The sequence below is a fragment of the Pseudopipra pipra genome, chromosome 1 (assembly GCF_036250125.1).
Source record: "Pseudopipra pipra isolate bDixPip1 chromosome 1, bDixPip1.hap1, whole genome shotgun sequence".
Lineage (NCBI taxonomy): Eukaryota > Metazoa > Chordata > Aves > Passeriformes > Pipridae > Pseudopipra > Pseudopipra pipra.
This window is the reverse complement of record NC_087549.1, coordinates 21,298,596-21,311,446: the sequence shown is the minus strand read 5'-3', so window position 1 is coordinate 21,311,446 and position 12,851 is coordinate 21,298,596. Positions and strand designations below refer to the sequence as shown.

Here is a 12,851-nt window from a genome sequence, read left to right as displayed (position 1 = left end):
CCTCATGTACTCGGCACCGGCGAGGCCGCACCTCGAGTCCCGTGTCCAGTTCTGGGCCCCTCACTGCAGGAAGGACACTGAGGTGCCGGAGTGGATCCAGGGAAGGGCAAGGGAGCTGGTGAAGGGTCTGGAGCACTAGTCTTCCGAGGAGCGGCTTAGGGAGCTGGGGGTGTTCAGTCTGGAGAGGAGGAGGCTCAGGAGTGACCTTATTGCTCTCTACAACTCCCTGAAAGGAGGTCGTAGGTGAGCATCGGCCTCTTCTCCAGATAACATGCAACAGCATCAGAGGACATGACCTCACGCTGTGCCAGGGGAGGTATAGGTTGGACATTAGGGGGAATTTCAAAGCAGAATCGGTGATTAGACATTGGAATGAGCTGCCCAGGGACGTGATGGAGTTACTGTCCCTGAAAGTGTTTAAGGAAAGACTGGACGTGGCACTTTGTGCTGTAGTTTATTTGACATGGTGGTGTTCAATCACAGGTTGGACTTGATCTCGGAGGTCTTTTCCAACCTAATTGACTCTGTAATTTTGATGCTTCTGTGTATGCTATCCCCATAACACCACAAAAATCAGCAAGATAAAAATTCAAGTAAAAGTACAGTTCCTCTGCCCCCACATCATTTCAGCACTTATACTCCGTGAGTATAAGTAAATAGGGGGGAGGGGGTTGAAGTTATTTGACTTCCCTGCCCCTGTTCTCACACATGATCCTGCCTTTCATAACGAGGACAGTAAGAGGAATCAAAGATCATTAAAGCCTGGTCTAGAGTGTCATGATTTAGGCACTTTAGTCTTCTTGCAGTAGCAAGCAGTTTACTGCTGTGGTTAATGGTGTGGTTAATGGTGTGCCTGCCTTTAGCCACCATGTTGGGTATCTGCTTGCCCAGGCCATCAGTATGAATCAGCTCACTTTCTGTTGCAGTTACTTACATGCCCTCCTCACTGCTGTGACAGAGAACATGTTCACACCTTTATTCTCTCAATAAGGGCACCACAACAGTCTGTTCAGTTTGGAAGGATCAGAGGAAATGCCTTTCCCAGACGATGCCTAGGTGGCAATAGCCTGCTCAGTCACCACGCTAATTACACAGTTACAGAAACATTATAAACTGGTATGTTTATGGTATATATTACATATTATAAATTTTCCCTCTGCTAAAATCATAGCACCTTTTCTAGATAGCCCTCCCTTTTCTGCCCCAACAGTGTCTGGGGGAAAAAAAATCCAAAAAACCACGTATGCAAGACACCTCCAGATTCTCAGCACCCATTCAAACCGGCTCACTAGAGTTGTAAGTACTCTAAAGAACAGTGCACAGGTGAGGAATTACACTGAAGGTTTTGGGGGGGGGTTGCCTTTTAATTCAATTCTTCAGCAGTGGGTTTATTATTTCCAGACAACTCATTTTGAAAGACAGTATCTAAAATAAATTATCACAGGTCTTCTTCTCTTATTTTCCCAAATACACAGTCTCCTTCATTTGGCCTAACCAAAAATCTTTTCCTTGATATAAAACCCGAATGAACTACCTACAGTGAAACAAATAAACAGTTAGAAGAGCATATGCATGTCAATAATTATGGGCAGATACAAACATAAGCTAGAAAATCTCACTGTTCAGGTGATCTCTGAGATACTTCAGGTTGATCTCTTTGAGATATTTCAGAGACAACTAATCTTTTTCTTCTGCTGGGACAGGACACAAGAGCAGTTGTTGCTACTCTAAGGCTTATTGCAATGTACTAGATAGGGTGCGGATGGAGCAGCAGTTCCAAATATGCCAACATCCGTGTTATTTGGCATTGTGGTGGCCACAAGGACATATGTATAGGAACCTTAGTTGCCTACTAGGCCTTCTGAATTAGATTGCGTACTGTTAATCACACATTCTTAACTTTAAGCATAACAACTGCATCAGTGTTTCCTTTCTATTCTACTTTTCCTAAAAGTTACCATGTACTGTCTGAATCTTCCTAATACCATATCACCCAGCAGACAAACTACATAGTTCCATTGCATGTACCTGCAGTTTTCTGTTTCATAAGGAAAATCTGTAGCACAGGTTTTTCTTCATGTTTGCAAAGTAAATGTCCTGAAAAACCCTACTGAAAGTGTCTATGGTGAAGCTATGGCAACAGTGCTGCAATAACTAACATCAAGAAAACTGAAACCAAGTTTTGCATGCATTATCTCTGTATGAGTTATTTCATGCCTTTTTCAAGATTTCTAAAAGACACAACAGGAGAATTGCCTAGACGTGGGCACATTCTGCATCACAGCCTCACTATCTGCGAACTCCACCTTCTGCTTCTTCATTTTCCCACGAAATCTTACTGCTGCACTAGGTTGTCTATTCAGACAAGAATTTTCAGATTGTTATGCTGATCCAGTAGTATCAGTGTACTCCTGTAGGATCACAAAGAAAACAAAAGTTAAGCTTTTCTTCTCATGAGTCAGCAGAAAATATTTGGTATAAGTTTTCAGAGTCTTTGGATAGCATCGGTTAAACTTTCTGCCAACTCAGAGCAAAGGCTTATAAGACTCTTGTAGATGCTAATGGCAAAATTATAACAACTCAACTCAAAAACACTTTTTAAAATGAGAATGTACAAAAGAAACAATACATTTTTCAAGCATCTTGCAAAGAAAAATAGAGGAATAGCAAAGCAAAACCTTATGAACCCTAATATTGCAATCACAGCATTTAGAATTTAGTTAAGCCTGGTTTAAGATTTTATATTAATTCTCTAATAACACAGCTTGGTGCACAAAGACCTAAACCACTTCAAATTTGCTGTGTAAAATGAGGGATAGCATTCCATACTATCACTGTTTAACACAACAGCACACCTTGACTTACTTTAACACCTCCTTCTTAATTCTCAACTGTAATTTTCTTAGTTCTCTGAGTTTTGTACCAGCAGCCAGACATGGCTGATAAGATCAGTGGCTTTATGTTGCCCTGCCAAGGCTGTTTTTCTCACAAAAAAAATATTTCAAGTATGCTCAGGTCAGAGCAATTGCCTCAAGGCCAGCATATTGTGCAACTTAGTCCTTGCTAAAGTTTCACCTTAGCGAAAACGCATCCTTCAGTCTCCATCCCAGATGCAAGTCTAGTCAGAAAATGTTGTCTCCCTTAAGACATTTGCAAGTCATTTGTGGATGCTGAAGGCCACAGGGAACCTCCAGCAGTGACAAGTGCAGAGCACTTCAAAGAAAGGGGCAGGAGAACCCAGCCCAAATGCTGATTCGTTTGCTTATTGAAGAGAAGTTAGTGACTGGTTTTATGGTTTCTGAGTGTACAGCAACATCACTTTTTTTTCTGAATTCAGATTAAATTTGGGGGTTCTCTTTTAGAAATGTTTCTCCTTTGGCCAATCACACACTGTAATAGAAGTATTTATTTTAATTCACTTTACATTATTGCCTTTCATTCAGCAAATGACTTGAAAAAGCAGCAGCTTCTAGTCATTTAGCTATTCAAGAACTATTAGCAAGGAATACAGATACCAGCAAATGAACTTGGAATTGCATCTTTTATGTGATAGGAATGTCTATGTATGGATATGTAACATGTTAAATTTTGCAAATGGCTGCAATTCCCAACTAGATGGGAAAATAAACGCATAAAAAGTTCTAGTGTATAATATAAGTACAAGTCTGTAAACCACACCAGCAGCTGCATGTGGATATACACACCTGATCTCTGTATATATTGTCTTTCTGCAAATTTCAAATATGTCATTCAGAAACACTTGAAATAAGAAATAAAATTAAACAAGTTGTTGTTTAATCCATCAAGCTAAAATAAAAGTTTTATTTAGACATGTTTCTTGCTCTCTTTTTCCTTCCAAAATTCAAATTTAGCTCCTTTTTCCACTCAATGAGGTTCTCATTAAGTTTTTTAGGAGTTTCCCTAACCAGAAAAACAGATGTTGGCCTAAACAAGAGTAGCAAGCAAGAACACACTGTATTTACATTTTGGAGACAATTTCTCACTCACTAACCTGCTTTTGTTGGATGCTGAATTTCTTATTTCTATTTTTCATTGATTCAGGCATCTTGATCTACTGAACAGATTGACAAATGTAAACTTAGAATAAGCTGAAATGCTACCCCAAGTACTGCCACAAAATATGCTGAGCAAATCAGCATTCAGTCACACCCAGAAGCAACAGTGCAGGAAATGAACTGGGCCTAGAAGATCACACATTTTCCTTTCCTTTTTTCTCTTCAGAAGTTTTCAGTTGGCAGATAAAATCTCTAGATATCACAAGATTAAACAAAGACATTACTAATACTGGGAATTATTTTAAAAAATAACAAGTATCTAAACATATTTCCCTCCTGAAAGGCCCACAAAAAAGGCAGAAGTATCTTAGCTACAAATCAGATTTTCACTTTATTAACACTTCTATTTAAAACAGTTTCCCTGTGTGAACGTCACGGACTTCAGTTTGGTCTAACATTGCAACAGATGGAGCAAGTAAGTGAAGTGGGGGAAAAGTGAATAACAGAAATGGATACAACAGGGTAGTGCAGAACACACAAAAAATTGTGCCATCAACATCCTTTATCATCTTCAATAAAAATTAAAGTCAAGGAGAGAGAATGTAGAGCACATTATTAAAACTGTGATGAGAAACTGTCTTTAACATTCAGAACATTATTTCAGTAAAACTGAGAAAAGATCTGCTTTTTAGTCAATTAATTCTGTACTGAAATTTTGGAACATGCAAGATACTTTTCCTCAGTGGATCTTCCCTAGCACAGTTGTAAGAGTGATAGAGTAGCAGGCTTATTTCTTTTTAAATACTATGGCGGACTGGGGATATGGGGGAGACCTCCAGGCCTTATGCTGCTTGCCCCATTACCTGCGAGGTGAATGCCCTTCCCCTCACCCCTGCACGTGGCCCGGTGACCCCACAAGGAGCACACACAGACCACCTGGGAGGGACGAAAGAGAAAGTTTATTGTGGGGTTGGGGTTTATAAGGCTTTTAGGAGGGTCAAAGGGGACCAATCACAAGTTCAGGGTCACACAAAAGAAACCATCAGGTAAGGGGTCAATAGGAAGGGGTTAACAGGGGACCAATGGGACACCTCAGGACACCTTGTGTGGGAGACAATAGCTTCACAGGGGGTGTCTGGGAGAGGGAGACAGTGACACTGCAGAAAATACACAAACATGTTGAGACATGTTTAAACTACAGCAAAAACTTCTGTTTCCATAGGGTTTGAGCTGTTTTCCTCACCAGTCCATCTCTGACAGGACTTTTTCCATACTGCATGTGGCAAATTCATTGTCACAAAATACAGTTTCCTATACCAACATACACACATGCTTACCATTTCTTGGCCTTTGGCTGCCTTCATCATCTGTTCTGATACCATTTTCTTCAAGCAGCTACTGAGCGCAAAGGGCTGAAGAGGATAAACCAGAGAACATTCTGATTTCTTCTATTAAAAGATGTAGTTGACTCTTCCATTCCTTCTCCACCAGAAAATTACAGGTCCTAACTATTGAACTATCACTTCTCTGACACAGCTAATTTTACTCTGTGCTTGACAATGCACCAAACAAGTTGCAGTTTCTTATGGCCCAGCCTCAGCATGACTGGGCCATGCTGAGATTACATTTTACTCTAATGCTTTCCTAAGAGGATTGAGAACTAACCTGTTTTGTGTACAAAATTATCCACTGCCATGTGCCTGAGTCATTGTACTCAAATCTAGGCTTCAGTGTGTCTTCTTCGCCATCCTTTGTAGCACCCTGGAAAAACAAATAAACAGAAAAACGAAACAAAAAAAACCCCCAGTCAATGAACAGAAAAAGCAGCTAAAACCAGCATTAAGGTGTTCAGCCTTAAATCATAATTAGTCGATTAGGTTCATTTTATACAGTATACATATGAAACAGCTGAAAGTCTGTAGCAGAGCACTTCCTCTATGGGAGGAAACAAGTGGGAGGTAGGAAGGGGGAGTCTTTGCAAGCATAAAGTTGGCTAAAGCAGTTCTTTTGCTCCCTCACAAAACTCTGTCAACTCTACCTCCAACAAGAAAGGAAAGGGGCAGGTAAAGTGTGACGTGGAATCCTAGGGAAGGGAGAAAACAGCAGAGTAAGGCTAGATGTTTTGCTGCTGTAGAGGCTACCAAGGGAATATGTTTTGGAATAGGCTGGGAGGGGGATATAGACAAGTGGAAGGGATTTAAAGCAGATCACCCTTTTCTCCCCAAACCTTTCCTTTCAACCTTAGTTTTGATGAAGGGAATTCAGATAAAAAGTCGGTAAAGTACTTACACAAAAAGTAACCTGCCAACTTCTTAATCTGTTGATTTTAAAGCTGACCTCTTTGATTTGGTTAGTAGGCAGTGTTATGCAGCAGTTAATCTTATCATTGCCAACATGGATGTCACCTGAGCAGCCTTCTTCTGGATAGTCACAAATACAAGGATCAAGCTGTATGTATCCATAGAACTGCATTTTTTCTCAAATCTGCTCCAGGAATTGCATCAAAAATACAGAACTAACGTAATTTGCTGTAAAGGCAAGTAAGTATAGAAATTCGGAAAAAAAGAAAAATACTTCCAACAAACAAAGAAAATAAAAAAGGCTGTAAGTCAAATCTTTGAAATTCCTAATACTCTTTCTTCTGGAAAGACAGATTCACCACAATATGTCAGTGCTTGATTCAGAGAATAGTATTCATAGACAAGAGTTAGAAATTGGATTTTTATTTTTTTTTTTTGACAGGATACGATGAGCTGGGTCTTTTGGATGCTTATCAGATATGATGATAGGAAGAGATAAAATTAACAAGTAAGTAATACTGTGAACAGCAGTCCCAGCAGTCTGAATTCTCATCTGATTGCCTAAACTGGATGACAAACTTTACTATCTAAGTTTTGCAAATAGAGAAAAATAGCGCTCAGTCCAAAACTTCTTGCCAGCCCTTGTGATCAAATTCATCCTGTTGGTATTTTTAAAAAAACACTAATAGAGGTGGGAACCTCCTTTTCTATTTGGTGGTTCAGTTTCTGGCCAGGAGATGGGACACCTGGGTCTCTAACTCGAACCGCTCCACAAAAGTTTTTGAAGTCAGAGCCCCTAGTATAATTTCTTAAAAAAAACCAAAACCCCAAAACACTCCTTTGATATGTTTGAACTGTTTTTAAAAACACCTTTACTTTGTTTGCATTTTTTTGTGGAAATTCAAGTTCCTACATCTGCTCTTCTGTGGGTTTAACCCAATTCCTCTCAACTTCCTGGATTGCCTTAAAAGAATTTTTAAAAATAGCAAAGAAAGTCAGCAAAAATTTATTTCCTTTCACACAAGCATTCAAAAACACACGCACATAGAAATGGAAAGCTTGTGGTTTGTTTTGGTTTTTTAAACAAAGCCTTTGATTTTAGGGCAAGTTCATTCTGCACAGTTCTTTCCTCAGGAATTAATAGTTTCCAAAGCCAGTATAACTCGACACACCTACAATTCAGAAACCAACTGCTCTCGTATCATGGCAGAGTGCCTACATGTTTAGAACATACATATACATATATCCCCTTGTAAATAAAGTAGATAGATACCTAAGTATGTCCTTTTAGTGCAATATTTTTCCCATGCACAAAACATAGATGAGTTAGAATCTCTGGCACAAGAGTTTGAAGGAGGAAAAAAACCACCAACAAACCCACAACCAACAACTGCTATATCCAGCACTTGGAGAAGTATCACAAAGCAGTGCCAACAGCAGGAACCATTTACAGATATGTCAAGAATTTGTATAAAAGATTAATTCAGTGTGGGAAAGGTAACCTTTAAAATGATAAAGTCCTTTCAGTTTTACCTGCATATATAGCAAGTTCAGTGAAGCTCTACAGTCCATAAGCAGTATATCAAGAGAAGGATCTACATACCTTTTTCAAGCAAGGGAAAAAAGTAATAAAACATGAAGAAATGCTTCTGAACATGGTGGTTTGATTTTTTTCAGCTAAATAAAATGGGAACACAATCCAGAAAGGTCCCATTACTTAGCAGATTAAAAAACTCCACAACAAATCAAAAAACAGTTATGCTCTTGAAGTATGTACTGTATTCATTCTTTATACATTGTAGCAAAAAGGAAATAAAGTGGAGTCAGGTTATCCAGTCTCTACACTTCGATTTTGGTGGTACCAAACATGAAAGTTACAACTCAGAACTAAAACTTTCCTCTTCCTTTTCTCAAACAGCTTTGTGATTCCAGACACAGTAGTTGGTAGGCTCTCAGAGCATCCACTGCCATGTGCTGCAGTGGATCTTGCCATGCAAGATCTAGCCTCAAGCTTGCTAGCTGCAGTACCAGCTGCTGTGGAATTGCTGCAGGTTGAGATCAGTGCAGCAACATAGCAAGTTAAATATTCAGTTATCCAGTTAACATACTGCTGCTTGAGCCATTTGATTTGAAGCAGCTTAGGCAAGTCTCCCGGACAGTATGACCAAAGAAGTGAAGGCTCCAAGGCCAGTATCACTCCATGGATTTATCACCCTGCACAGGGGTCACATGTCCTGTAGCACACCTCTGGGCTTGAAGCACTGCTAGATGGAGAATCACCTACTCAGACATAGCCACTTTGCCACAGCTTAGAACCACGCAGTTCTTTCACTGGACTGCTGGGTTCTGCAGTTTATAAAGGCACATACAGGAAAACAGAGAAAGCTTTGTAGAGGCCAAGCTCTGACGCAGTAGATTTAAACCAGACAAGTTACCAACATCAAACAACAGGTTTCTGTTTACCTCCAAGCCAAGTAATCTTGCTTGCTGCCACCAAAAAGACATGGTATTTTCTTCCTCTTCTGCTCCATTCATTCATCTGATGCAACCAATACAACTCACTGAGCAAGCGAAAGTCCATAGTTTTTTTACTTTTTTCATTGTAGGGAGAAGTAGAACAGAGCACAACTGCAGCAGTGAGCCATTAGGCTGGCCCTGCTGTTCTGCCTAACTGTACCCTCAGGGCACTCTGACAAATGGGACTTTGGCACCAGAATACCAATCCCCAGGATTTATCCTCACCCACAACTCAGCACCATCATTTGCTGCACAGCAAACAGGACTGGGGTGCTGACTAGGGCCAAAAATAGGCCATCAAAATCAAATAAAAAATAAACAGCCAGCAACTTACTTTTAGGTCAGGTTAGCTTGCCAGTCCAGTTCACCACTCTCTGCCCACACAGTTCCACCAACATAACTGAGGAGTAGCCCAAGGCATGAATGAAAGGGCAAGAGTGCTCTACTGTTTAGGCCAGGCCACTTACCAAAATAAATGCTTAAGCTGTGGCCTCAGGTATTATGTGTATTAGGGTATAGAAATGAGCACTTCAGATAAAAAGTAATCCATCTCTGCCCAGAGGGTCAGCTTGCAACTCAGAACTCAAAGTTCTCTTCTATGTTGTTTACAGGTGTATTCCTATTTGTGGTCACTGAATTATGCAGGTATAAAAATTAGGAGGCAAGCAGCTCAAAACACCTCTCTATAGATTCTGAACGAGAGAGGGAGGAAATAGCTAGCTACAGTAAAGAACCCTTCAAGGAATACTACAGTGATAAAATCTAAAACATGCAGGGCCATAGAAACCAGTCAATTCCAATTAACAATTGGCCTCAGAAAAAGAACAGTCAAGCTGCTGAAGCCTGAAGATTTTGTAACTAAGTTATTCAAGGGATTTATTTCTCTGCTTACAGTAGTTGTCACGCATTTTAGTAGTTTCTCTTAAGCTTCTTGCTCACCACTTTCTGATCTCAAGCTTGCAGTGCAAGTCCTTCATGCTCTGAAGACTCACATAAGGAAGATCGAAGTCCTCCACTTTTGGTGAGATATTTGGTGAAATCTATTGAAATAGCCCAGCTCCTTTCATGTATCAGTTAGTGCTGGTTAGCAACATGCTTTTAGAGAAGAAAAACAAGAAATGGTAAAGAAAGCATCTGGGGTAAAGTAAGGCACAAGCTAGTTATCTTCCTCACTTCTCCAAGTCTAACCTACATAGCTCTATTACTTATAGAACATCTCTACTCCTTAGACTATGCTCTTATAGAGTATCTTTCACTCAATACACTGCTAAGCAGGATAGATTTTAAAGGACGTGTGGATGCAAGCTTACAGGACTGGTGCTTTTGCTTTTCTTGAACACAAGACAAGAGCAGTATAACAAATGTACAGCTAGAAAAGCACGACACCCTTTGAAGATCTCTGCTTTACTGCCCACTTTTTTTCAAAAAATCTAAGTGTAAAGGCCTAAGCTTATAAACATTTATTTTTAAGCCAATATGATGATTCAGAACACTTAAACATGCCTTTTTAAGCATGTGAGCATCTAACCAGTTTTTTGGCAGCAGACTGTGGGTAATAGGTGGACTCGATGTATTTTCGAGGAATATTGAAGTTCCATGGAAATGTAATCAATTGAAAAATTTTCTGTTCTCCTGCGTATCTGGTTATATCACATACAAGGCAAAAATAAATCCATCTGCAGCTGCAGTATAAGATACATTTGGGACACAGCAACTGCCAGGGATTCTGTGTGCTCAGAGATATCTTTCACAGCCAGAATGAAGGGGGCAGAGGAATGATAAATAAAATAGACACAGACTGTAAAGTTCCTACCTCACTAAGTAATCCTGAATTTATGACTGGACCTTCATCTTAAAACGCTCAGAAGAGCATTAATATTTCCATGCCAGTGAAAAGACTGAAATATGCTAAATGACTGCAATGCCTAACTTTACTCCAGTCAACAGCAAAGACTGTTCACTGCCCTGATGTGGCCTGAGCCTATCCCAGTCACAGGCCTGGATCCAGCCTAACCCACGTGCCCTCCACATGGGAAACAGGACATCAGCAGACCAATGGGGATGCAAAAGCCTCTTCACGTTTTATAACCATAAAGAGACTCACAACCCTGACTTACAGCTTGTTTAGTAACATCACGGTTAAACTGAAGTTTCTGTCAGTTAACAAAAGAAACATGTCATGATATGAAGGAAAGTAAGCTACAAACATTGTTTATAAATATAACAAAAGGGTTTCCTGTCCCATTGTTAAACTCAGCATGTGATCTGTAAATTAAGAACTGTGTAGGTATGGCTGTCTGATTAAATGCCTACCCAAAATATACACCCAATAGTTCCCATGTGGAAAAGTTGCTACTTGAGTTGTAAACTCCAAGGGATGATATTCATATGTGAAAATCTCATTTATGCACCACACTATCTGTTACCATATGTAGTTCCCCACTACCACTCTTTCCAAGGCATATCAGGAGAGGGCTTGAGGAAATTTATCAGATCAAATGAGTCTTTTAGCCTGAGCAGGATCTGTTCAGATTCCAGGTTCAGTCACTGCAGCCAATAACAAAAAAACAAACAAACAAGCAAACCAAAATAATCCAAGGGAGGGCTATTAAGCACCTTGTAAAATTTAACAGGGAGAACACTGTCATCATGATCCTGAAAAAAAATAAGCTAAAATACTTTATTAATTCACTTGACATCTTGCACAGTGTTACCTTTGAAAACAGAGAAGGTCAGAATCTTAGCTATCCATTAGAATGAATAAGGAAGAAATGTTCAATACCTATTAACATAAGGCAATTGTTTCTAAATTTTCCCTTATGACCCATTTAACTGCTCATTTAAATGCAAATATAACCACTCCCATATTCCATCATTTGAATTTGTGACAAGTTTCATAAGTTTCAAAGGAACATAAAAGTGTAATAGAATAGAATATGTATACTACTGCCATGCCACGTATCCTCTAATGCAGGGCATCTGCCATGTTATTCCAGGTCATTACTACTAAATCCTCAAATCCTATTGTACAGTGAACACTGTGTGCTCTCAGCTAACAGCATTGCTCATGAGCATCACAAATATGTATTTTTACAGGATTTGTGTCTTTTCCAAGCTGTTAGAGTCCTCTTGTTTTTCTAGGAAATATCTACAAGTCCTGCCCCTTTACTGAAAATACCAGTCTTATAACTTTCTGTGTGAAGACTTCTAACAAGAGCAGACTTGAGCTCTGTTGAGCTTTCATTATTGATACTGCAGAAGGAGAAAAAGTCCTGTCTGACTTGACATATGGGTTGTTTTAGTTTGCTGTGGCTCCTCTACAACTTCTCTGAAAGAGGGCAGAAGTAGCATCAACCGAAAATGCAGAAATCATTTGCAGGACCAGCTGCACAATGGGATAGTGGGAATAGAAAAATCAGGCAGAAGTGAGTGCAGAAACTGCTGAATCAGATTGGGGAAATTGTCTTATTCTGATTTATGTTCTGAAAAATCAAAGCATAAGTTAAGGCTCCATAGCCTGAAAGAGCACAGTACCATCAGAGCGTTCCTAAATCTTGCAGTGGCTGTAATCTCCTGAGTTTGCTCAGAAAAGTGGTGTGGTAATTATAAGAAAACTCCCTAGCCCTGAGAATACTCCTGCCATAGTTCATCTGACAGATTGTGCAACCTGCTAGAGGATTCATGCTTTGGTCAGAGAGGCTGGATTTTCTTTGTCTAAGGTGGAAATACTGGTTTTCAGTCTTCTTCCAGAGGGTGCCAATCCCAAAACTTCAAGCTCTGTGTCACAGCAACACCATTGTAAATTCACTCATCTCCACAGTTCAGAAGGGTTTTCTCCAGCCGTATCAGGTGTTTTAAAAAGCAGACATGTTTTTGTGCATGGGAAAAAGTAGACATCAAGCTAAATATAGGTTGGAAAGGACTGTTCCAAGTTAAAATTGAAAAACCACATTCATGAGGTTTTCCTCATCCTTGTTAATATCAGGCCTGTTACCAGAGAAGGCAGCAAAGCATAAAA

The 12,851-nt window shown here is 39.8% G+C and overlaps 1 protein-coding gene across 1 annotated transcript in view; it reads right to left on the bottom strand.

The window, feature by feature from the left end:
- Positions 1 to 1,355: 1,355 nt before the first annotated feature.
- SNX31 (sorting nexin 31) overlaps positions 1,356 to 12,851 on the bottom strand; it is a 29,901-nt gene continuing 18,405 nt past the window's right edge. The window contains 9 exon segments of the mRNA XM_064640505.1: positions 1,356 to 1,534; positions 4,013 to 4,072; positions 5,354 to 5,428; positions 5,682 to 5,765; positions 6,306 to 6,531; positions 7,185 to 7,279; positions 7,850 to 7,919; positions 9,773 to 9,873; positions 11,476 to 11,547. Of these exon segments, the coding sequence (XP_064496575.1) occupies positions 1,439 to 1,534; positions 4,013 to 4,072; positions 5,354 to 5,428; positions 5,682 to 5,765; positions 6,306 to 6,531; positions 7,185 to 7,279; positions 7,850 to 7,919; positions 9,773 to 9,873; positions 11,476 to 11,547 (879 nt within the window). The 3' untranslated portion in view covers positions 1,356 to 1,438.